Consider the following 24,932-nt stretch of genomic DNA (forward strand, 5'->3'; position numbering starts at 1 on the left):
AAACTTGGAGGTGAGAATAACACAGTTACTCCTCAAGAACTCGTTGAAGTCGAAGAATTATCCTATGTTCTACATGAACCTGATAAGGTACTTGAATTCAGGGAAAGAAAACTTTGTAGTTGACTAATCCCTGAGGTTAAAATTAGGTGGAAAGATAGGGAAATAGAGGATTCGACTTGGGAGTCGGTTGAGATTGTTCAGACTTTTCATTGCAAGAGTGCAATGTTTTGAGAGAGGGGAAGTATGTTATATGCACATTATGTGTGCATATACTAGGAGGCTAACCCACATTAGGCTTGTGAGCATGGGAGCATGGGAACAAGCTCTAGTGGAGCATGGGTTAAGACTAACCTTAAGGGTTAAGGTTAGGGTTAGGCATCCAAGGGTCACACATGGGAGATGGAGAGTCAAGAGTCACTTGAGGGCCCTCCTATATAATAGGGGCATGGGGCACACTCAAGGGGGGCTTAGGCTATGGTCTCTTGATGTTATCTTGAGGCTACGTTATATTATGTTCTCTTGTGTAGAGGATCATAACTACTCACCTACCATTTCACACTATAGCTACATGCTATTGGATTGGAGTTATAGCTCTTGATGGTATGGGACATCAAGGTAAAGGTATGGTGTACTTCATTATAATTCATGTGTGCATCCTTTGGGCTCGGGGGTGGTCGGGTGGATAAGTTTATGCCTGATTTATGCATGTTTATGCATAACAATTATCTAGAGAGATCTTAGGGTTTTAACAGTGGTATCAGAGCAATCTCTAGTTAATTGTTGTTAATTTTTCTTTCTTATTGTAAAATTTTGACATTTTTTGAAGAAAATTTTAATATTTACTAAATAGAAATGTTATTTTGTTGATTTGTATTGATGATTTGCACCCACATGGATCGTCGATATGGCAGTTGGAACGTGTGTTTCTTCTATTCAATGGACGAATCGACGTTGCGGAAAAATTTCGTGAGTTTAATGCTATTTTTTTCTATTTTTAATGGTTTAAAATAAGCATTAGTGGAAATTTTTATAAAATACCAAATATTTTATTGTGGATAATTTTTGGTAGAATGAATTCCCTGATTTTCTATAATTTTTAAGATAAATTTTGGTAGAATGAATTACCTGATTTTCTACAATTTTTAGGAATTTGTTCCTAAATTTTTAGAATTTTTTTGAGCATTTTTATGGGTAAAAATGTATTTTTTATACATTTTTGTGGGTTTTTTTCGTAGGTATGCTATCAAACTTCTATCGATTTTTTGCTGAAATGCAATAGGGGGTAGCATGCTAAAGCATGGAATGCTCTCTCGTGTGCGTGTGCGTGTGGGACCCTCTTCGTCTCTCAATTCTGAATTTTTCTTCTATTTCTCTATAGGGACATTTTTATTGAATATTAATCATAATGTATATTTAATTATGATTAAACAAATTAATTTTTGCTTAATCCTCCTCTCTTAACAGAGAAGGAGGGGGTGGAGAGAGAAGGATAGAATGGTTTGGAGTAGCAAGGAGAGGAGATTAGTGTGAGGAGAGAGGTCTCCCTCATTTTTTTTCAAATTGCGCATGCGGGGGGAGGGGGGGGACTGCGTTATTGCCTGCGAGCGAAAATCGCCCCCTCCCCCCCCCCCTTGAATTTTTTTTAAAGATTTTGCTTAAAGCTTAATTAAGCTTTATTAAAGATTTTATTTCTAAAAAAAAGTGTTTTTTTAATTGCAAAAAATAAAGCTTTTCAAAGCTTAGAAAAAAGCGAGAAAAAAGAGGAGAAAAATATAAAATTTCAGAAAAAATTCTCTGGATTTTCCTAAAATTTTCTGTTAGAGTTTTTTTGACTTTTCGCATTCCCAGGAAACCTTTTGGCTTTCCGAATTCCAAAAAATCTTTTGACCTTTTGGATTCCGAAAACTTTTGACCTTTCACATTCCTATTTTTTTGTCTTTTCATTTTCCCGAAACTGTTGGCATTCCGTATTTCAAGAAAATCGTTGGGATTCCGAAATTTTTTGACCGTTCGTATTCTAAATGCGTTCGGGGTAAATTAAAAATTTTAAAAATTTCTAAAAATTAGTGAAAAATTAGACAAAGGTTATTTTAAATTTTCCAAAAAATGTGGAGTTGGTGATTGGCATGTGGTGTGTCCATTCGGGCACCCGTGACCATTCAAATTCCTTTAAAAATATATTTTTGACCCAGAAAATTGAAAATCCCAGTAAAATTAAAAACTTTCATTGGATTTGAGAATTGTTGGGTGGAATTGGAAATTTCGTGAACGATGGGATTTTCAAGAAAAAATAGAAATTTTTTAGAAATTATTTTTAGAAATCCTAAAAAATTGGTATTTATAAAATATCAATGGTATTTCAGCAAATTTATTTGCTAAATTTTTTTTGGAAAAATATAGGTTTGGAATGCCATAAGATAGGTTTGGTGAAATTCAAAATTATCATATTTTGAGGCCCTATTTAATTAGGAAAAATTCATGATAATTTTTTTTTTCAAGAATTTAATATTTTCGGGGTTATTTAATGTTGAAGTACGTTTTCTCGTGACATTAGATAGATGCAGGCTATCTGCATATTATTAATATGTTTATACCTCGTATTAGTAGATATTTCTATTTAGATTAATTGTGAACGATATTTTCATGATTTTTTACCTTTGTTTAGCCATTCTTTTTGGACATGTTCCTTAATTTCTTCAATGATGGCTAGAATCTGTACTCAAAGTGTGTCTCACCTTTGACACTTTTCCATTATAATTTATTTTACACTTTTTAAGTGTGGTTTATGCTTAATTTCCTAAGGCTAAGACAAATTCTATCATGGGTTAGTTGATCGGTTTATTTTGGTGGATTTTATTGGATGTTTTCCAAGTTTTATATGGACTCATCAGGTTTTGCCCAGATCACTTCTGTCTAGGGGTTTTTTATTGAGTGTTACACACATGTGTTTCACTTGCTTACTCTGGAGTTTTGCTTGAACGACACCATGTTCATATACTCCGGATTGATGAGTTGCCCACCAATTTTAATGCTTCTTTTGGTATGATTAATGACCATTAGATGGCATGCATTAATTTTTATGATCAACTATGGTTTTCATGGATTTGAGGAGCTTCTATGCTTTTATCCATGGTTTTATAATAAGGATCTTTTGATCTTTTGGATAATATGATGTGCTTTGAAGGTAGCATTTGCCTTCATTTTTTGCACTTAATTTTGGAGTAATTGCTTGTACTTTTGTACATATTCCAACTTGGATACCTAGTTGTTTATGTATCTAGGCGAGTTATTTTTCTACCCTAGCTTTAGTGTGTTTATTGGGTAGTTATTAAAATAGAAAGGCGCCAATAATTCAAAATTCTTTTCTAATGATGTACTCGGAAAGAGTTATTCCTTGATGTGGTCTTAGGAATATAGAGACAGGTTTTAGTATGTGAAAGTCTAGGGTAAGGCCATCTTATTCCTTTTATATAGGATTTAATTCATATTTCCTAGACGGCATACTAGGGAGTTTCAAATTAATAAGGTATGTATGGGTGGTATCATGGTGGTATGGGATACTAGCGATCCCTCACATATATTATCTTATGGGATAATTTGGGATCAAGATTGTTGCTTTGTTTACATCACTTAGCATGTTGACCTCAACATTCAAAGACAATCTCATTTTTTGAATTCATTTAAAGTTATTATGTGGGCATTCTCTAGATAAACTTCTTTTATCTATAGCCTACATGTATTAATGAGTGTAATCTCATCGGCATTTTCACTTGTTGAAATCTCTTTCTTTAGATTTCAACAACGAGTTTATCATGTTGTGTTCGGATTGAGAAAATTTGGATTTTTTCTTTGGTGGCATTTCTTTCTCCACTTTCGTACTTTAGGTGATTTTTAGAATCAACCTGATGGCTTACGGAGGGACAAATGTGACTCATCGAGACGTTGATGACTCTCTATGTTGATATGGGTAACTCAGGACGTCGATAATTCCATGAGCAGATGTGGGGTACATCAGGCTGCCGATGGATACCTGGTTCCTGCTGTTATAATGCCATGTTTTCCTACTTTATTCTGAATGGTTTACAACGAGGAAATTACTTTGGGTATCAATTCCTCTGATCATCCGGAGTCTGATGGGAAAACAAAGCGTATGAATCAAATTGTAGAGGATATGCTTCGTGCATATGTCTCTAGAAAGGCATCAAATTGGGAAAAATATCTTCCAATGATGGAATTTGCCTAATACTTTTAAACATATTGTTTTAGTCCGTTTATGCTTATGTATGGGTATCAACCCCCAGGGCACCTGTTGATGTCAGTCTAAGGACATCGAGGTTGATGCATCGAGGGATTTCTTGTGTGATATGCAAGAAATGCTGACCGAAGCTCGGGATTCTATCAGGAGTGCTCAGGATAGGGCACGGTTTTATGCTGATAGAGGATGCTCAATTTGGTCTTTTGAACCAGAAGCATTGGTCTATTTAAAAGCTCCTAAAGATTTTCAGACTTTGTCTCTCAAAAGGAAAATGCTCAAATTTATCTCCTAGATATTGTGGTTCATTTCGATTTATACATCGGATTGGCATGGTTGCGTACGAACGTAAACTACCTCCACATGTTAGAGTTCATCCAGTCTTTCATATCAATAGATTGAAAGGAAAACTGGGAGGTGAGGATAACATAGTTACTCCTCAAGAGCTCGTTGAAGTTGAAGAATTATTCTATGTTCCACATGAACCTGATAAGGTACTTGAATTCAGGGAAAGAAAACTTTGTAGTTGACTAATCCCTGAGGTTAAAATTAGGTGGAAAGATAGGGAAATAGAGGATTCGACTTGGGAGTCGGTTGAGATTGTTCAGCGCAGTTCTCCTTCTTTTCATTGCAAGAGTGCAATGTTTTGAGAGAGAGAAAGTATGTTATATGCACATTATGTGTGCATATAGTAGGAGGCTAACTCACATTAGGCTTGTGAGCATGGGAGCATGAGAATAAGCTCTAGTGGAGCATGGGTTAGGACTAACCTTAAGGGTTAAGGTTAGGGTTAGGCATCCAAGAGTCACACATGGGAGATGGAGAGTCAAGAGTCACTTGAGGGCCCTCCTATATAATAGGAGCATGGGGCACACGCAAGGGGGGCCTAGGCTATGGTCTCTTGTTGTTATCTTGAGGCTACGTTATGTTATGTTCTCTTGTGTAGAGGATCATAGCTACTCACCTACCATTTCACACTATAGAGCTCTACATGCTACTGGATTGGAGTTCTACCTCTTGATGGCATGGGACATCAAGGTAAAGGTATGATGTACTTCATTATAATTTATATGTGCATCCTTTAGGCTCGCGGGTGGATGAGTTTATGCCTGATTTATGCATGTTTATGCATAACAATTATCTAGAGAGATCTTAGGGTTTTAATGGTGGTATCAGAGCAATCTCTACTTAATTGTTGTTAATTTTTTATTATTATTATAATTTTTAGCATTTTTTAAAGTAAAGTTTAATATTTATTAATAAAAATATTATTTTATTGATTTGTATTGATGATTTGCACATGGATCATCAATATGGCAGTTGGAATGCATGTTTCTTCTATTCAATGGATGAATCGATGTTGCGAAAAAATTTCGTGAATGTAATGCTATTTTTTTCTATTTTTTAAAGTTTAAAATAAGCATTAATGAAAATTTTTACCAAAACAGTACATATTTTATTGTGGATAATTTTTGGTAGAATGAATTCCTTGATTTTATTGTGGATAATTTTTGGTAGAATGAATTCCTTGATTTTTCTTAAAATAAGCATTAATGAAAATTTTTACCAAAATAGCACATATTTTATTGTGGATAATTTTTGGTAGAATGAATTCCTTGATTTTCTACAATTTTTAGGAATTTGTTTGTAAATTTTTAGAAACTTTTTGAGCATTTCTATGGTTAAAAATGTATTTTTTTAAATACATTTTTACGGGTTTTTCCATGGGTATGCTATCAAATTTCTGTCGATTTTCTGCTGAAATGCAGTAGGGGAGCAGCATGTTGATGCGGCATGGAATGCTCTCCCGTGTGCGTGGGACCCTCTTTCTCTCTCAATTCTAAACTTTCCTTCTATTTTTCTCTCGTGCGTATAAACGTCTCTTAATAGGGACATTTTTCTCTCGTGCGTATGAACGTCTCTTAATAGGGACATTTTTTCTCTCGTGCGTATGAACGTCTCTTAATAGGGATATTTTTATTGAACATTAATCATAATTAATATTTAATTATGATTAAGTAAATTAATTTTTGCTTAATCCTCCTCTCTTAACAGAGAAGGAGGGGGTGGAGAGAGAAGGATAGAATGGTTTGGAGTAGCAAGGAGAGAAGATTGATGTGAGGAGAGAGGTCTCCCTCATTTTTTTTCAAATCGCGCATGCGGGGGGGGTGTGGGGATTGCGTTGCAGCCTGCAGGCCCGCCCACCCCCCCTTGAAATTGAACCAAGAGCGTTGGTTTATTTAAAAGTTCCTAAAGATTTTCAGACTTTGTCAAAAGGAAAATGCTCGAATTTATCTCCTAGATATTGTGGTCCATTTCGATTTATACATCGGATTGGCAGGGTTGCGTACGAACTTAAACTACCTCCACATGTTAGAGTTCATCCAGTCTTTCATATCAATAGATTGAAAGGGAAATTGGGAGTTGAGGATAACATAGCTACTCCTCTCAAGAACTCGTTGAAGTCAAAGAATTATCCTATGTTCCACATGAACCTGATAAGGTACTTGAATTCAGGGAAAGAAAACCTTGTAGTTGACTAATCCCTGAGGTTAAAATTAGGTGGAAAGATAGGGAAATAGAGGATTCAACTTGGGAGTTGGTTAAGATTGTTCAGCACAGTTCTAATTCTTTTCATTGCAAGAGTGCAATGTTTTGAGAGAGGGGAAGTATGTTATATGCACATTATGTGTGCATATACTAGGAGGCTAACCCACATTAGGCTTGTGAGCATGGGAGCATGGGAACAAGCTCTAGTGGAGCATGGGTTAGGACTAACCTTAAGGGTTAACGTTAGGGTCAGGCATCCAAGGGTCACACATGGGAGATGGGATCATAACTACTCACCTACCATTTCACACTATAGCTACATGCTATTGGATTGGAGTTATACCTCTTGATGGTATGGGACATCAAGGTAAAGGTATGATGTACTTCATTATAATTCATGTGTGCATCCCTTTGGGATCGAGGGTGGTCGGGTGGATGAGTTTATGCGCCTGATTTATGCATGTTTATGCATAACAATTATCTAGAGAGATCTTAGGGTTTTAACAGTGGTATCAGAGCAATCTCTAGTTAATTGTTGTTAATTTTTCTTTCTTATTATAAAATTTTGGTATTTTTTAAAGAAAATTTTAATATTTACTAAATAGAAATGTTATTTTATTGATTTGTATTGATGATTTGTACGTGGATTGTCGATATGGCAGTTGGAACGTGTGTTTCTTCTATTCAATGGGGACGAAGCGACGTTGCGGGAAAATTTCGTGAGTTTAATGCTATTTTTTTCTATTTTTAATGGTTTAAAATAAGCCTTAATGTAAATGCTTACCAAAATACTAAATAGAAATGTTATTTTGTTGATTTGTATTGATTATTTGCACGTGGATCATCGATATGGTGGTTGGAACGTGTGTTTCTTCTATTCAATGGGAACGAAGCGACGTTGCGAGAAAATTCTGTGAGTTTAATGCTATTTTTTTCTATTTTTTATGGTTTAAAATAAGCATTAATGGAAATGCTTACCAAAATACCACATATTTTATTATGGATAATTTTTGGTAGAATGAACTCCTTGATTTTCTATAATTTTTAAGAATTTGTTTCTAATTTTTTAAAAATATTTTGAGCATTTTTATGGTTAAAAATATATTTTTTATACATTTTTGCGAGTTTTTCCGCGGGTATACTATGAAATTTCTCCCAATTTTCTGCTGAAATGCAGTAGGGGGCAGCATGTTGATGCATGGAATGCTCTCCCGTGTGTGTGGGACCCTCTTCGTCTCTCAATTCTGAATTTTCCTTCTATTTTTCTCTCGCGCATGTGAATGCCTCTTAATAGGGACATTTTTATTGAACATTAATCATAATTAAATATTAATCATAATTAATATTTAATTATGATTAAACAAATTAATTTTTGCTTAATCCTCCTCTCTTAATAGAGAAGGAGGGGGTGGAGAGAAGGATAGAATGGTTTGGAGTAGCAAGGAGAGGAGATTTGTGTGAGAAGAGAGGTCCCCCTCATTTTTTTTCAAATCGTGCATGCCGGGGGGACTGCGTTGCAGCCTGCGAGCGAAACTTGCCCCCCCCCTCCCCCCAAACTTTTTTAAAATCTTTTGCTTAAAGCTTAATTAAGCTTTATTAAAGATTTTATTTCTTTTAAAAAAAGTGTTTTTTTAATTCCAAAAAATAAAGCTTTTCAAAGCTTGGAAAAAAGCGAAAAAAAGAGGAAAAAAATATAAAATTTTAGAAAAAAATCTCTAGATTTTTCTTAAATTTTCTATTAGAGTTTTTTGACTTTCCACATTCCCAGAAAACCTTTTGGCTTTCCAAATTCCGAAAAAGCTTTTGACCTTTTGGATTCCAGAAACTTTTGACCTTTCACATTCCGATTTTTTTTTGTCTTTTCATTTTCATGAAACTGTTGGCTTTCTGTATTCCAGGAAAACCATTGGGATTCCAAAATTTTTTGATCGTTCATATTTTAAATATGTTCAGAATAAATTAAAACTTTTAATTTTTTTTTAAAAATCAATGAAAAATTAGACAAAGGTTATTTTAAATTTTCTGGAAAATGTGGAGTTGGTGATTGGCGTGTGGTGTGTCCATTCGGGCACCCGTGACCATTCAAATTCCTTTAAAAATATATTTTTTATCCAAAAAATTAAAAAATACATTAAAATTAAAATTTCTCGTTGGATTTGAGAATTGTCGGGCGGAATTGGAAATTTCGTGAATGATGGGATTCTCACGAAAAATTAGGAATTTTCTAAAAGTTATTTTTAGAAATCCTGAAAAATTTGTATTTATAAAATATCAATGGTATTTTAGCAAATTTATTTGCTGAAATTTTTTTGAAAAAATATAGGTTTGGAATGCCATAAGATAGGTTTGGTGGAATTCAAAATTATCATATTTTGAGGCCCTATTAAATTAGGAAAAATTCATGATAATTCTTTTTTTTAAAGAATTTAATATTTTTGGGGTTATTTAATATCGAAGTACGTTTTCTCGTGCTGACATTAGATAGATGCGAGTTATTTGCATATTATTAATACGATTATACCTCGTATTAGTAGATATTTCTGTTTAGATTAATTGTGAACGATATATTCATGGTTTTTTACCTTTGTTTAGCCATTCTTTTTGGACATGTTCCTTAATTTCTTCAATGATGGCTAGAATCTGTGTTCAAAGTGTGTCTCACCTTTGACACTTTTTCATGATAATTTATTTTACACTTTTTTAAGTGTGGTCTATGCTTAATTTCCTAAGCCTAAGAAAAATTCTATCATGGGTTAGTTGATCAATTTATTTTGGTGGATTTTATTGGATGTTTCCCAAGTTTTATATGGACTCATCAGGTTTTGCCTAGATCACTTGTGTCTAGGGGTTTTTTATTGATTGTTACACACGTGTTTCACTTGCTTACTTTGGAGTTTTGCTTGAACGACACCATGTTCATATACTTCGGATTGATGAGTTGGCCACCAATTTTAATGCTTCTTTTGGTATGATTAATGACCATTAGATGGCATGCATTAATTTTTAGATCAACTATGGTTTTCATGGATTTGAGGAGCTTCTATGCTTTTATCCATGGTTTTATAAGGATCTTTTGATCTTTTGGATAATATCATGTGCTTTGAAGGTAGCATTTGCCTTCGTTTTTTTGCACTTAATTTTGGAGTATATTGCTTGTACTTTTGTACATATTCCAACTTGGATACCTAGTTGTTTATGTATCTAGGTGAGTTACTTTTCTACCCTAGCTTTAGTGTGTTTATTGGGTAGTTATTAAAATAGAAAGGTGCCAATAATTCAAAATTCTTTTCTAATGATGTACTCGGAAAGAGTTATTCCTTGATATGGTCTTAGGAATATAGAGACAGGTTTTAGTATGTGAAAGTCTAGGGTAAGGCCATCTTATTCCTTTTATATAGGATTTTATTCATATTTCCTAGACGGCATATTAGGGAGTTTCAAATTAATAAGGTATGTATGGGTGGTATCATGGTGGTATGGGACGCTAGCGATCCCTCACATATATTATCTTATGGGATAATTTGGGGTCAAGATTGTTGCTTTGCTTACATCACTTAGCATGTTGACCTCAACATTCAAAGACAATCTCATTTTCTGAATTCATTTAAAGTTATTGTGTGGGCATTCTCTAGATAAACTTCTTTTATCTATAGCCTACATGTATTGATGAGTGTAATCTCGTCGGCATTTTCACTTGTTGAAATCTCTTTCGTTAGAGTTCAACGAGTTTATCTTGTTGTGTTCGGATTAAGGAAATTTGGATTTTTCCTTTGTTGGCATTTCTTTCTCTACTTTCGTACTTTAGGTGATTTATACAATTAACCTGATGGCTTACGGATGGACATATGTGACTCATCGAGACGTTGATGACTCTCTATGTTGATATGGGTAACTCGGGACGTCGATAATTCCATGAGCAGATGTGGGGTACATCGGGCCGTCGATGAATACCTAGTTCCTGCTATTATAATGCCATGTTTTCCTACTTTATTTCGAATGGTTTACAACGAGGAAACTACTTTTGGTATCAATTCCTCTGATCATCCATAGTTTGATGGGCAAACAGAGCATATGAATCAGATTTTAGAGGATATGCTTCATGCATATGTCTCTAGAAAAGCATCAAATTGGGAAAAATATCTTCCAATGATGGAATTTGCCTATAACAGTTTTAAACATATGGCTATTGGTTTTAGTCCGTTCATGCTTATGTATGGGTATCAACCTAGGGCACCTATTGATGTCGGTCTTAAGGACATCAAGCTTGATGCATCGAGGGATTTCTTGCGTGATATGCAGGAAATTCTGACCGAAGCTCGAGATTCTACCACAGGTGCTCAGGATAGGGCACGGTTTTATGCTGATAGAGGACGCTCAATTTGGTCTTTTGAACGTGGAGCGTTGGTTTATTTAAAAGTTCCTAAAGATTTTTAGACTTTTTCAAAAGGAAAATGCTCGAATTTATCTCCTAGATATTGTGGTCCATTTGATTGAAAAGGAAACTGGGAGGTGAGGATAATATAGTTACTCCTCAAGAATTCGTTGAAGTCAAATAATTATCCTCTGTTCCACAAGAACCTGATAAGTTACTTGAATTCAGGGAAAGAAAACTTTGAACTTGACTAATCCCTGAGGTTAAAATTAGGTGGAAAGATAGGAAAATAGAGGATTCGACTTGGGAGTCGGTTGAGATTGTTCAGCGCAGTTCTCCTTCTTTTCATTTTGTAAGAGTGCAATGTTTTGAGAGAGGGGAAGTATTTTATATGCACAATATGTGTGCATATACTAGGAGGCTAACCCACATTAGGCTTGTGAGCATGGGAACAAGCTCTAGTGGAGCATGGGTTAGGACTAACCTTAAGGTTAAGGTTAGGCTCAGGCATCCAAGGGTCACACATGGGAGATGGAGAGTCAAGAGTCACTTGAGGGCCCTCCTATATAATAGGGGCATGGGGCAGACTCAAGGGGGGCTTAGGCTATGGTCTCTTGTTGTTATCTTGAGGCCAGGTTATGTTATGTTCTCTTGTGTAAAGGATCATAACTACTCACCTACCATTTCACACTATAGCTACCATTTCACACTATAGTTACATGCTACTGGATTGGAGTTATACCTCTTGATGGTATGGGACATCAAGGTAAAGGTATGATATACTTCATTATAATTCACATGTGTGTATCCTTTGGGCTCGGGGGTGGTTGGGTGGATGAGTTTATGCCTGATTCATGCTCGTTTATGCATAACAATTATCTAGAGAGATCTAAGGGTTTTAACACAAATGTGTTAACTTATTTGACTAGGTCTGCTTCTTCTTTCTACTTTGCCTTTTGCTCTTAGTGGTTATGGATTTGAGCTCCTCTTTTATGACTTGATTCGCTTCTGCTTTTTGCTTTGCCTTCTACTCTTAGTGGGTGTGGATTTGAGCTTTTCTTCAGATATTGGTGGATTTGGTGGCATATACTTGGACTCTGAGGTCTCTCCAACTTTCTTGGGAGAAATCTTGTAAACAAAAAACCCAATTATGGTTAGCATAACATAGTTTGGTAGGGGTGCTACCATGTTCTCTAACTTCTATTAAGGTACCATTTTGGTTTTTTTGCGGTTGTTGTGGATAAAATCACATATTTATTTTTATGTTGTTGACAAGTGCTTAATAATGGTGGTTTTTAGTGCCACTAATGAGGAAGGGGTGACTAAATATGTGCATTTTGTTAATGGGTCAAACTAGTGGACTTAGTCATAATGGAATTAGTCATAATGTGAAAAACTAGTGGAACTAGTCATAATGTCTTGAGTTAGTCACATGTAATTCCCTCGCTTTAATTTTATGGTTTTGGTGACATTCACATGCTCATAGGTGTATATCATTATGTGTGAGCTAATAATGAGAGAAAACGTAACTGCAATGTTTTCGTGAAAGCTAGTGTTAGGGCATGAATATTGAGATGATCCCATGCATGAATATTTCTAATTTGGTGGTTTTTCTACTAAAGGTGTACTCAAGGAGTGTTGGTAGACATGGGTGCACTATATATGTGATGTTCAATGTGTTCTAGGTGGACATGATAAACCAATAAAGGGAAAATCATGGCATGATTAACTTGAGTTAATCACATTCAAAAAAGAGTAATGTTAATGCAACATGAATGCAAGATGTTAGATTTATGGGGCTGGATGTAATAATGTGCCAACCATGACTATAAGGCTTTGACTTGCGTGTGGATGATTATGCAAAGTGAGTTGTGCATGTTAGAGAATCAACCATGTGAAGGGAAATTTGGGGCTTTGATGTTTTAATACCATTAGTAGCAGGAGTGTTTCTTGTTTGAACTTGGGTAACATACCCACAACTAGTCTCTTTACCCCCTACCTTAGGCTTTATGACTTGGGAGCATGCAATTGGGGAAAAGAGCATGAAAAATTACACTTTACTATGGTTTTTTGACTTGGAAGCATGCAAATGTGTGTAAGTGTGGTTCTCTGACTTGGAAGCATGCAAGTGTGTGTAAACATGCAAGCAAGGGGAAAAGAGCATGTTGACTTACACCTTAAATCTTTTGCTAGAGTGGAGGCAAAGGTAGTCACATACACACATAGATACAAAAACCAAGGAGAGATAAAGAGAATCACAACATTCAAAGCAGATTGATGAGAATAAGCAAAGTGACATGATAAGGTTACTTAAACACCCTCATAAGAGTGTGTACATATGCTGGAGGGAAAGCATTAGCAAGATAACCAAAAACACACAAATGAGCCATAGAAGGCTCCCTATCATTCGAAGACATATGAGGGGTAATTGCCCGTAAGGCCTTGGTGGGGGCATCTGTTTAGCACATAAGTGGCACACATAACTACCAACCAAAAAACATGAGGCAAATCCTAGCCTTTAACCATAAGTGGCACACATAACTACCTAGCCTTTAACCATAAGTGGCACACATAACTACCAACCAAAAAACATGAGGCAAATCCTAGCGTTTAACCATGCAAGATGCCATCTCTATGAGAGATACGGTCTTCCTTTCAACCATGCCATTTTGTTGAGGTTTATAAAGACACCATGCATTGATGTTTATACCTCTTTCAGCCATATATGGATGAAGTTCCTTTGATATATACTCCCCACCTTAATTTGTATAAAGTGTGCCAACTTTACATGCATACAAATTTTTAGCCATAGAAACCACTTAGTGTCTAAAGTAAATAAAAACCTCTGATTTTGCTTTCAACAGATCTACACCCAAGGGTGCCTAGAATAGTCATCAATAAAAGTCACAAAGTAGAGATATCCCCTAGTTTGATGGTGTCCTCATAGGACCATATACATCACTATATCCTCAAGCTTTGGAGACTCTGGCATAACAAAATGCCAAAATTCAAGTGGCCAAAGAGAGCATGCCATAGATCCAAAACACTTATTACACACATTACAGTAAATTGAACAAGCGTATATGTTAATCTCTCTATAAAGCCCATGGCTTAGACTGGCGGATACCATAGTGATGTCTCCATCACTCCAGCCATGAATTGTATACCAGCCATCAACAAATCTGACCACACTAGGCATGCCCTAGTAATGGTAGAGATATATAACAAATTATTTTTTAGGCTTGGGAACAAATAAGGCTTTTAAGAGAGTGATTGTTCCACAATTTGTAAAAGTGAGCACAACCTTACCAAGTCATTTCATTGGATACGAGGAGTTGTTTGCACATGACTATTGTGCCTCCTTGAGGAGTAGTCTAAAAGGATGAAAATAAAATGATGCTGAGAAGTAATTTGCTTTCTAGAACCACTATCAAAATACAAGACATGCTAATCTATCACTAACATACATCATGAACAGAATGGTCATAACTATAGTTCATAATGAATGCCCAATCATCTTGTATATAGTTTGTTGACTCCTTGTTTTTAACACTTGGAGTTGATGCATCAGTCACATCCATGCCAGACTCTTTATTCTTCTACTTCTTTAGCCTTTTTCTACATTCATTTATATAATGGTTTGGCTTCTATAAAGTTGCATTTTCCTTTCTTCTTAGGCTTTTTACCAAGCTCGTCTCATTATCCTTGCTAGAAGACTATGCCAGTTCTACCTTTGGCTTGTAGTTGCCCTGAGAAATGGCTTTGCTTTACCTTTTACTGGTAGCAAACAAATGCTTGATCTCCCACATGTATACTAGTTTAGTTTCATCAAGATTTCTCTTCTTGTTATAAAGAGCATTACTACAAACTTAAGGGCATTGGAGATGACCGATTTTGAGTGTCGATAAATATTATTTAGTTTTATGACTATAAGTGCCATTAATTCATTTTGGCACCATCCATATTTATTGACAATGTATCTAATATTTGGGGCATGTGAAAGCTCCCTTGTGCATATTTAATTCTTCAAGATATGTACATCATTATATGGTTTTATATTCACATATATTTTTGAAGTAGTCTAGCTTGCATGCTCAAGCAAGCTATTTTTAAAGTAAGCTACTTTTGAAGCAAGCTATTCTTGAAGAAGTTGACATATTTGTAAAGCATACTATTTTGAGCCCCAAAAACTATCTCAAGAAATATATTTTACACCAAGAGATATCATGGGCTCACTCTTGTGTGGGGATAAATTGGACCTAATCTTGTGTCTTGAGAAATTGTTATTCTATTTATGCTTGATATTTAAAATTGTTACAATCAATTATGTTGAGTGCAACTATGTGCTGCACCACACAACTCAAGATATTTTCGAAAGGCTTGAGAAGTAGGGCATCACTTTGAATTGTGAAAACCTTATAATTAATAAGTATTATCAATCACACATATGCATGAGAGCCTAAACTTGTGGGTATGTTTTTCCTAATTTGTTTTTTTACATGTACCAACTAGGAGGATATAGGAGATGAAGAAGGACTAGAGGATGATGAGGGGTTCCCAAGGATGAAGAGGGGACGAGATTAAATTTGTAGATGCCTATCCCTTTCACAGGTGTTGCACCACCATCAATAGCATTTTGTAAATTCTTTTTAAAATAAAAGATATATTATTAAGTCTTAGCTTTAAGTCCCCTTTAATATGAATTACCTTTTGTTTCTTGAGCAGTGTAACTTGGCAACATCAAAATGTGTCATGAACCAACCTAGGAAAAGTGGAACAGATAGCTATAGCCAGAGGCTGTTCCATTCTACCCAAAAAAATAATTACTACATCGTTGTAATATTCAATGCTATGATCGCCATGATCATGTAAATGCTTTTAACAGATCATTACAATAAGCATCGTAATAGCTGTTGCAAATTATTACACAATGGCTATTGTCCACTATGATGAATACTGTGGTGTGTCCACTACAACGCTCGAACGGTGCATTGTGCAGAAATCCTATGTATCATGTGCGTTCAAGGAGTATTTAAAAAACCCTTACACTTACATACTTTTGTGAATAAAATAATCCCTTTTTCTTCATAAACTTGCATTATTTTTTCAAAATTGGTTAAAAACCCCTCTTCAATAAATGTAATTCTGTAACTTTTTTAAAGTAATATATCCCTCCTGATGTATTTTTAGGTGAATTCCTCGGGATACAACGGTTATTGCAATGATGATTGACACAATATGTTTTTTTCATAAGTGTGTCATAAGCTCTTATACATAGGGTTTCATGCATAAAGACCTATGTACAAGCTCTTATGCATAATTTTAATACATAGAGAGTTCCATATAAAAGCTTTATACATAAGCTCTTAAGTATATATGATTATGCATAAGCCTATATGATGCAAAATACTTTAGGCTTATACATAGACTATTATGCATAAGCTTTGATGTATAGGCACTTACAATTTAAGAGAAAATTTTATAAGCCCCAATGCAGGTCAAGGTGATAAGGAGTGTAGAATAAGTACTACAGAGGTCAGCTTATATGGGGAGAGGGTATATTGATATGCTTGAGAGTGACCCTATAAATGTAAAGAAAAAGTAAGATGATAAGCCAAGAAAAGAAAAAGAAGTTACTAAAAGGAAAAGTAAAAGAATTGAATCATATGCATAAGGTTGTTATACATGAGCATAAAGCTTTTGCATAAGCTTTTGTGCATCCACTTTATGCTTTTGCATAAGCACTTTAAGAAGGAGCTTTAAAGCATAAGTTTATGTGTACACTTTTTATTTATAAGCTTTATGCTCATACATAATGCTACGTATGAGTGGACCATATAGGGGAAAATAAAAAGAAAATAACTACTAAAATCTTACTAGAGATGAGCTAAAGGGGTTGGATTGATATGGAAAGAGGCTAGCTTGATATGTTCAATAAGACCCTATAAATAAGATGGAAAGGTTATCCACAAAAGAAGAATATGATGTGCATGAGGAGTAGAGACTTATGAGTTATAGAGTTTTATGTAAAAGACCCTAAAACAAACATGGAAGAAGAATAAGAAAATGATCATTAAACAAGAGAGTAACATCATCAGCTAGAGAGCTACATTGAAAACATACCTTTGCTTCAAGAAGAAGATGGAGCATGCACTATGATGAGGACAAAGAGTCAAATTTGTAATGAGGAGCAATGGAGAGATAGAGCTCTCAAGTTTTGATGTAGTGCTAGAGACCTTAAGAAATTTTAGGAGGCTCACCTAAACCAACATGAATACTAAATAACCATTTTTCCCAACAATGATATATGCCTTATATTAGCACTTATATCAATAATTACATCAGTGTGCTTATAGCACTGTTTCGTTAATTGGTACCATGAAAGTGTTAAAAAAATGTTGCAAATGAGCCCATCTCTTGTAGCGTTGCTTAACATCCTAGATGGAATATTCATAATGTGTGGGATAAGAGGTCCTTGGCTAACACACCCAAAGCTAGGAACTATTTGTTAGTAAAATATGCATCTTATAGCATAATTATGTTGATTTTGGTAGAGTTAGGTTTTATTTGCAAAACTAATTAATCCTCTATGTCAAAAACTAGTAATGTGAATGTATAATGATTGTATGTATTAAATGTCCTTGTGTGATCTTTCATTTAATAATAACTAAGCTATAGGATGGTACTTTAGGAGCCACTTGAGGGGTTTGTAGCCCTACCCTAGGCTTGTAGGAGTTTATATACATGTACCGTCTTAACTACATCATATCTCCCAAGATGCGAGAAAGACCAAGAGAAATGGGAGAAATGTGCACATCGTTTCTCTCGAGATGGGAGAAAGATGCATGAATTAGTAGATGTGCTTACACATGTGTAGCCAACAACTTTCTTGATCTTTGGAGGAACAAAGGAGCATGAAAGAGTAACCACACGTAGCCTCTTTCATGCTCCAAGAATGGAGATTGCAAGAAACGTTTAAGAGGGTGTCTTAAAGTCTAAGTGGGTTTTCTTGAATGTTATCCACATTTTTCTCTTTTTCTTTTTGATGCGTTTTCACTTCGTCTTTTTTGACCTTTCCTTTTTCTAGCTATGTTTCTTTCCTTTTTCAAATCCATTCCCTCCCTTTCCTAGCAAGATTTCTTTGGAGGGTGATTGGGGGTGGTTTTTCTCCACTTCGAATTAGGCTTAGAACTATGATCTTCTTATTTTTGGAAAGATAACGAAAGTAGTCACATGGTTGCTCGTGGAAACACAACTATTTGCAGCTTTCCAAGGAAAGCCTAGATTAGTAAGAGGATGCATACTATGCGACTCTTAGAGGTGGGGAAAACCCAAGAAAGTGATGCCCACCAAGAAAGCGTTTATATTGTTGCCTCAAGCACTAGCATTTAATAATGTTATCTCAACAAGTCCAAATTAGATATAGCTTTTCAAGTACCTCCATGCTCTTCAATGCTCCATTCTCAGAGCATGGAAATTCCACATGTGGAGATGCTCCAAGTGAAAGTTGGAAGTTAAGAATCCACATAATGTTTGGCCTTCATAGTGTTAACCAAGTTAGGATGGGAGGCACCTTAGATGCAATAATTGATTTGTACATATACATTTTGGGAAAACTGGCCAAAGAATGTTTGTGTATGTGAAATGGTCAAGAATGCATCATGAGATGCTAAGAGCATGGATAATTGGTTTGCTTTAGACTCTAGACTTTTCCATAGTGGGATTGAAGTGGTCGGGCAGCCTACACTTATTTATTTATTTATTTATTTTACAAAAATAATAAGAATAATCAAAAGCTTAAGCCTGATTATTATATTGATGAGCCATCATTCAACAAACCTTTGATGGACTATGGTAACAACGAGGGATTGCCTTTTGTTCCCCATAAGCGCAGCTAATTATTGGCCTTCGTTTCTCAATCTTGTGGGCTGATTAATATTTAACACGAAAATCCTTTAAAAACTTTTAGGCTTTCTCAATAATAATAATAATGGCATTAGGCCTTTTTTCACTTGATTCATGCGTGGAGCTATCACTGTAATAAAAGTGCGGTACAGGATGGATACATCGGCACTTGTTTTTGATGTAGACATAGCCTTACGGTAACGGTTCATAACGCACCCTATGGTCCCTAGCTACATTCACATCTTAGTTTCCAAAGGTCCACCTCTTAAATTGGGTCAAATGCTAATAAAGCAAATTGATTTACTCTCTAAAGTCTATGACATATGCTAAGTAATTTGTGAACACTTGACTTTGACTAGGGAGGTGCAAAGTGGAGATCAATACTTTGGGGTTAATATGGTGAGAGTGAAGCCAGCCTTATCCCTAGGGGCTAAAGCAAAGATCCGTCCAACCGATCAACTTCCAGTTGGCATCCACCACCATCATTGTTATTGCTCTTGCTTGTATCATTTGCCTCGGAGCCAATGTTCACATCCGCTCAACCTAGGGCAAATTGAAATTTCAAAACCATCCATTGATACGAACTCAAAAAGGAATTTTGTTGATTGGATTAATGTACAAATAGTGAAAACTTGATAAATTATTTATTTGATGCTAGTATACAAAAAACAAGAGACAGGCTAAGCTTTGAAAAAAATAGTAGTAGGATAGATGTTCCATTAAGAGGGCATGTCTCATTGTTCTCTAGCATTGACCCTCCTTGTAAAGGGACGTGTCCTATTATGATGGACAAGGAAAGCTGTTTTAATCTAGTTCTCTCATGCTCTCTTACTCCAAATAGGCTGCTCTCTTTGGCTCCTCCTAGACATCGGGTTGTTGCAGGAGTCAAATTGTTCGAAATTTTCATGAAAGTTATATATCACAACATTGTGATGATAAATATGTGGCTTAAACTTGAAATTGATAAAGAAAAGCTAGCTCTAGAAGGCCTTGTCCTTAAGTGTGCTAAGAGTGACAAATTTACCCTATCTCGTCACATAGAAATGGAGGCTTAAGATAAGCCCTTCAAATGAAATTTACCCTACGACCTTCCAATCTCTTCACATAGAAATGAAGGTTTAAGATAAGCCCTTTACATAGAAATGGAGGTTTAAGATAAGCCCTTCACGTGAAATTTACCCTATGACCTTTCATCTCTTCGCATAGAAATAGAAGTTTAAGATAGAGCCATTTTTGGGTTTAAGATAGAAATGGAGGTTTAAGATGAGCCATTCAAGCTAAATTTGAGAGTCATCTATGACGGCCATGAATGGCCCATGGTAGGTCATTTTCCAAGATATGAGGGCTTGGAAAGGGCTACAACTTCTTTGGCAACAATGTGCTTTCTTGGGGGTGTTTTTGGTTGAATATATATATATATTGGGGGGGTCTTTTGTGCTCATGTGTGTGTGCTTTCCATGTTGCCGTCAACAGCCAGCAGGTTTTGAACCTAGCACCTCTGGCATGGGACTTCAACACCATTGGCATGAATATTTTCTTATAAAGAAGTACTATAGATTGAGAGGAGAATGGATGTAAAAAGGACTTGTTGTAAATGGAAGCTTTTGCTTTGTTAATATAAATATAAACACTTATTGTTTCCAAAAAAAAATCTTATGAGGAAGTAGTATTTAAATTCTGTTTTGAAATTGGAGGCATGGTGGTGGAGAGGTAGGGGGGAATCAAAGTAGTACGAGGTTGAGAGGATGTGGTTTGCTTGAGGAGTTGGAAACTCGAGAGAGAAGGTGATGGCGCGCTTAGGAACATGGAGGCCCAAAAAGAAAAAAGGAAAAAAAAAAGTAAACGATATTTGTTGGTGTAAGCTTTTGTTTCCTTCGGAATGAGCAGTCAAGAAAGGTGGCAATAAAAGAGCACCTAGAAATAAACCCCTCCCCAAAATTAAAAATTAAAATGGATAATATATCATACTACCCAACCAAAATCAATAATACATTAAAATTCCTAGTTGATGAGATTTTTTTATAAAAAAAATACTCAGCTCAGAATTGAGCATTGAAAAAAAAATACATTAATATTTTCAATACTTACTAATCATTCAGTCAATTATTGTACTACTAACCTTGACAAGCGCCTGTTTCTAGATATTATGAAGAAAAACATGGATCACATTATTCCATGAAATGAAAACAATTAATCAATTGTAGGAGAATAAAATTAAACTATTCGGTTTTTAGTACAGTTAATAATCAACTCTACCTTAAATCAAAGATTCGTGGAATGAGCCCCAATAATAATCAAATGTACTCTTTTAACAGAACAACTATTTAAAAAAAGACGATAACTGAGTTACTTTAGTAAATACTAAAGACTCAAGAGCAGGCTGTTTTCTGGGGTATAATTATTATTATTAAAAATTGTAAAGTATAAATGGCATGGTCGACAGAAACATGAGTAATAAAATTAGAGAAACAAAATTGAGAATAATGCAATGTAGTTTGGGGCGGATGATGCGGGGTGGTGAGATGATGATTGGATAGAAGGTATGCAAGGGGCACATGCGCGATGAGAAATAAAAAGAGAGGAAATAATTAAAATGGGGGAAGGAGAAGAGAGCACCACATGCATGATGGGAAGTGTGGGAAAGATTACACGCGTGAATCACGCTATAGCGCCGAGATTCCCCCCCTGCCCCCACACACACACACACATACACACTCACACCACATTGCAACGTCTTTTTAAGGTGCCCACATCCCACACATTTCAATTCAATCTACTAATGCACCAACTTTTGTATATTTTGAGAGCCTTGCAGCAGAAAGCCCTTCCTCACCTTGCTATATCATACATTGGGCTCTCTTTCTCCCTCTACTTCCTAACTATGGCCATGGAGAATGTCACTTCTAAGCTTACTTGTGAGGTTTGTTCCTCTCTCTCTCTCTCTCTCTCACACACACACACAATCTAAGGTTAATATACACTCTAATCACCTTCATTTCAATCAATAAACCAACTCTCATGGTTTGTATCACATATTGAGAAACTTATTTGTGAGGTTTGTTCCCTTCCCCGCCCCCCCCCCCCCTCCCCCTCCCTCCTCTCTCTCTCCCAATCTAATCGCCTTCATGTCAATAAGTAAACCAACCCTCATGGCTTGTATCACATGACATTGTGAAGCTTACTTCTGAGGTCTCTCTCTCTAACGGGCAATCTATTTACCGTCATGCCAACAAATAAGCTAACTATATCACATATTAAGAAGCTTGCTTGTGAGGCTTGTTCCTCTCTCTCTCTCTCTCTCTCTCTCTCTCTCTCTCTCTCTCTCTCTCTCTCTCTCTCTCTCTCTCTCATCTAATCACCTAAGAATAATAAACACTTTAATCACGTTCATGTCAATAAGTAAACCAACTCTCACTTCTATCATCTATTGTACGAGATAATCCAATTCTCATTATACATGTTCGATTAATTTACCTTCACTATTTATAATGTATTAATGCTTCGTAACCTATTCTATCCTTAAATACTTTGAAATTTTCGAAGGGGGATTTAAACGAAGCATGTATCACATTCTAGGTGAAGGTATAGGTCAGCCCTTAGTATTGTTAATCTACGTTGAATTATGTTGGTGTTTATCGAGCAATTTCAGATTCCAGTATCCATCGTTGAAGCTTGGTACTTCAATCCATGCGACGAGGACCCTAAGCTCCCTCACAAATACACTCCCAATAGGCCCGTGGCTCGTGAGCATCTGGATGGTAATCCTTTATTAATCAGCTCATTTGTTACATGCTTTTCATGGTAATTAATGAGAATAATTTTTCATGCTAATTAATGAGAAGGGCTCGTTAATATTTTATACTCGGTGACAAAATGCTTAAAACGTGGCACTGTCCTATTGGACAGACCTTGGTATGAGAATATGGAGACTTGACGCTGATAACTGGGAGAACAATGAAATGCTGGAGAGGATTAAAAAGGAGCGTGGTTATAATTACTGGGTGAGATAATCTAATAATTTAAACCTATGGTTTTTGCTTTGTATAATTCAAGGTGTATAAATCAACAATATATTTAGTTGCTAAATTACACCTTATTATAAGCTGATCTTAACTTCTTCTTCTCAAAGCAGGACGTTGTAACAATGGCACCGAACATGTTAGATTATGACGCCAACGTTAAGCACTTTTTCACGGAGCATTTGCATGCAGATGAAGAAATCAGATTCCTCTTGGAAGGAGGAGGTATGTGTTAATGCATCTTGCTAATTCTTGGATAATTAGCGTGCATTTACTGTTTATTACAGCTGCATTATTAATTGCCTCCTTAATCTCTTAGGTTACTGGGACATCCGTGATTACGACGAAACGTGGATACGCTTTCGTATTGAGAGGGGCGACCTCGTTGTTTTACCTCCCGGGATGTATCACCGGTTTACACTAGACACAGATAATCACGTCAAGGTAAAGTGATTAACTACGTAATTACGTAGCTTGTAAAGGCTAAAGGATTGCGTTGTTTCTGGGTTTAATTAATTTTTGACTAATTTGTTAATGTATGCAGGCAATGCGTTTGTTCAAGGGGCTGCCATGCTGGACTCAGCATGAGAGACCAGCGGATGATTTGGATGCAAGGTCTTTAATTACTCTTACGCTACGCTGAAACTAGGTTATGCTGGTTATTAAGAGGAAATCTTTGTATATCAAACACTCTGTAATATCGTTTTTATGGCATTTTTCCAGGAAATTCTACGTGGAGAATGTGCTAAAGGGGGCTCCTACAGCTGATTAGCATGGCGAGCTTGCCCGACATGCGCATTTCGGGAATTAAAAGGACTGCTAGTCAGAGCTTTTGTTGTAATATAAGAAGAAGATGATACCCCCTCTTGTTAGTGTTGTTTTTTTTGGCCATCGTTGTGAGCATCACTTAATTAGGGTGGTTCAATCACGTAATTACGTAGTTTATGTTGCCATGTTGTTGATTATATGAAGGACTTTGAATCCTACCTTTTTTTTTGTAAATACGATAATTATTAATATAATGTTGTGTAGTGTTGAAGCCACCACCTTTTGTAGGATAATAATATCATTTTCTTTAAGAAGTTAAATATTCTCCACTATATTTGTTTGTCTCGACTAATCCAACCAGCTCTGCAATACAATCCAAGCTGTCATCACATGTATTTGGAGCAAGCAAAGGAGTTGTACAATAAATTATTAATGTATATTATGATAAGGTGGGTAATGATTTAGAATCTAATGATGTAGGAAAGTTGGGGATTGATGAAAGATGACAAGATTAGGATATGAAAGCGTCTATAGAAAGTACCATGATTCTGTCACACGCTTGTACTGTATATTACTCTGTGTAACAAAAGGAGCTGTACACACAGGAAATGATGAAGGAGAAAGTCTGCAATGGGTGCACAAGGCTACTATAAGTGGTACTGCGCGCACACTGGAAATGCAGACTGTAGTTCTCAGAAACTGGGGACGCTGTTGTTTCACGAAAGGATGTCCTCCATGTGCCCCAAATCAGCCCACACTATCATCATTTCTGTCAACTTGCGGTGTTGTGCTTGCTTTATTGATCTCACAAGATCAGCCGGACAAATCTGAAACAACGCCGCCTGTACGCTGCTCAGCGACACAAATCAGCAAGTGCGCTTCTGCCTCAATCCTTACGTTTCTCATACATACACAACACCATATCCTCTCGTTAGTCTAGACTCCTTTGAGGCTATAATCTTTTTTTCTTTTAAAAAAACGCAAAAGAAGTTTGTATTAGTATTCCAAAGGAGTGGATATCCTAGCTCAACGGCATGAGAAGTCAATAAAGAAGTTTGTATTAGTA

At 35.9% G+C, this 24,932-nt stretch overlaps 1 protein-coding gene across 1 annotated transcript; it reads left to right on the forward strand.

The window, feature by feature from the left end:
* The first annotated feature begins 21,865 nt into the window (after positions 1–21,865).
* On the forward strand, positions 21,866–24,134 carry LOC147639242 (uncharacterized). Its single transcript, XM_086783004.1, has 7 exons — positions 21,866–21,999; positions 22,729–22,837; positions 22,986–23,080; positions 23,212–23,323; positions 23,418–23,542; positions 23,643–23,713; positions 23,822–24,134. The coding sequence occupies exons 1-7, from the start codon at positions 21,961–21,963 to the stop codon at positions 23,868–23,870; spliced, it is 600 nt and encodes a 199-aa protein (XP_086639130.1). The 5' UTR covers positions 21,866–21,960; the 3' UTR covers positions 23,871–24,134.
* The last annotated feature ends 798 nt before the right edge of the window (positions 24,135–24,932 follow it).

The sequence above is a fragment of the Cibotium barometz genome, chromosome 4, assembly GCF_041138505.1.
Source record: "Cibotium barometz isolate CiBa-2024 chromosome 4, ASM4113850v1, whole genome shotgun sequence".
In the NCBI taxonomy this organism is placed as follows: Eukaryota; Viridiplantae; Streptophyta; class Polypodiopsida; order Cyatheales; family Cibotiaceae; genus Cibotium; species Cibotium barometz.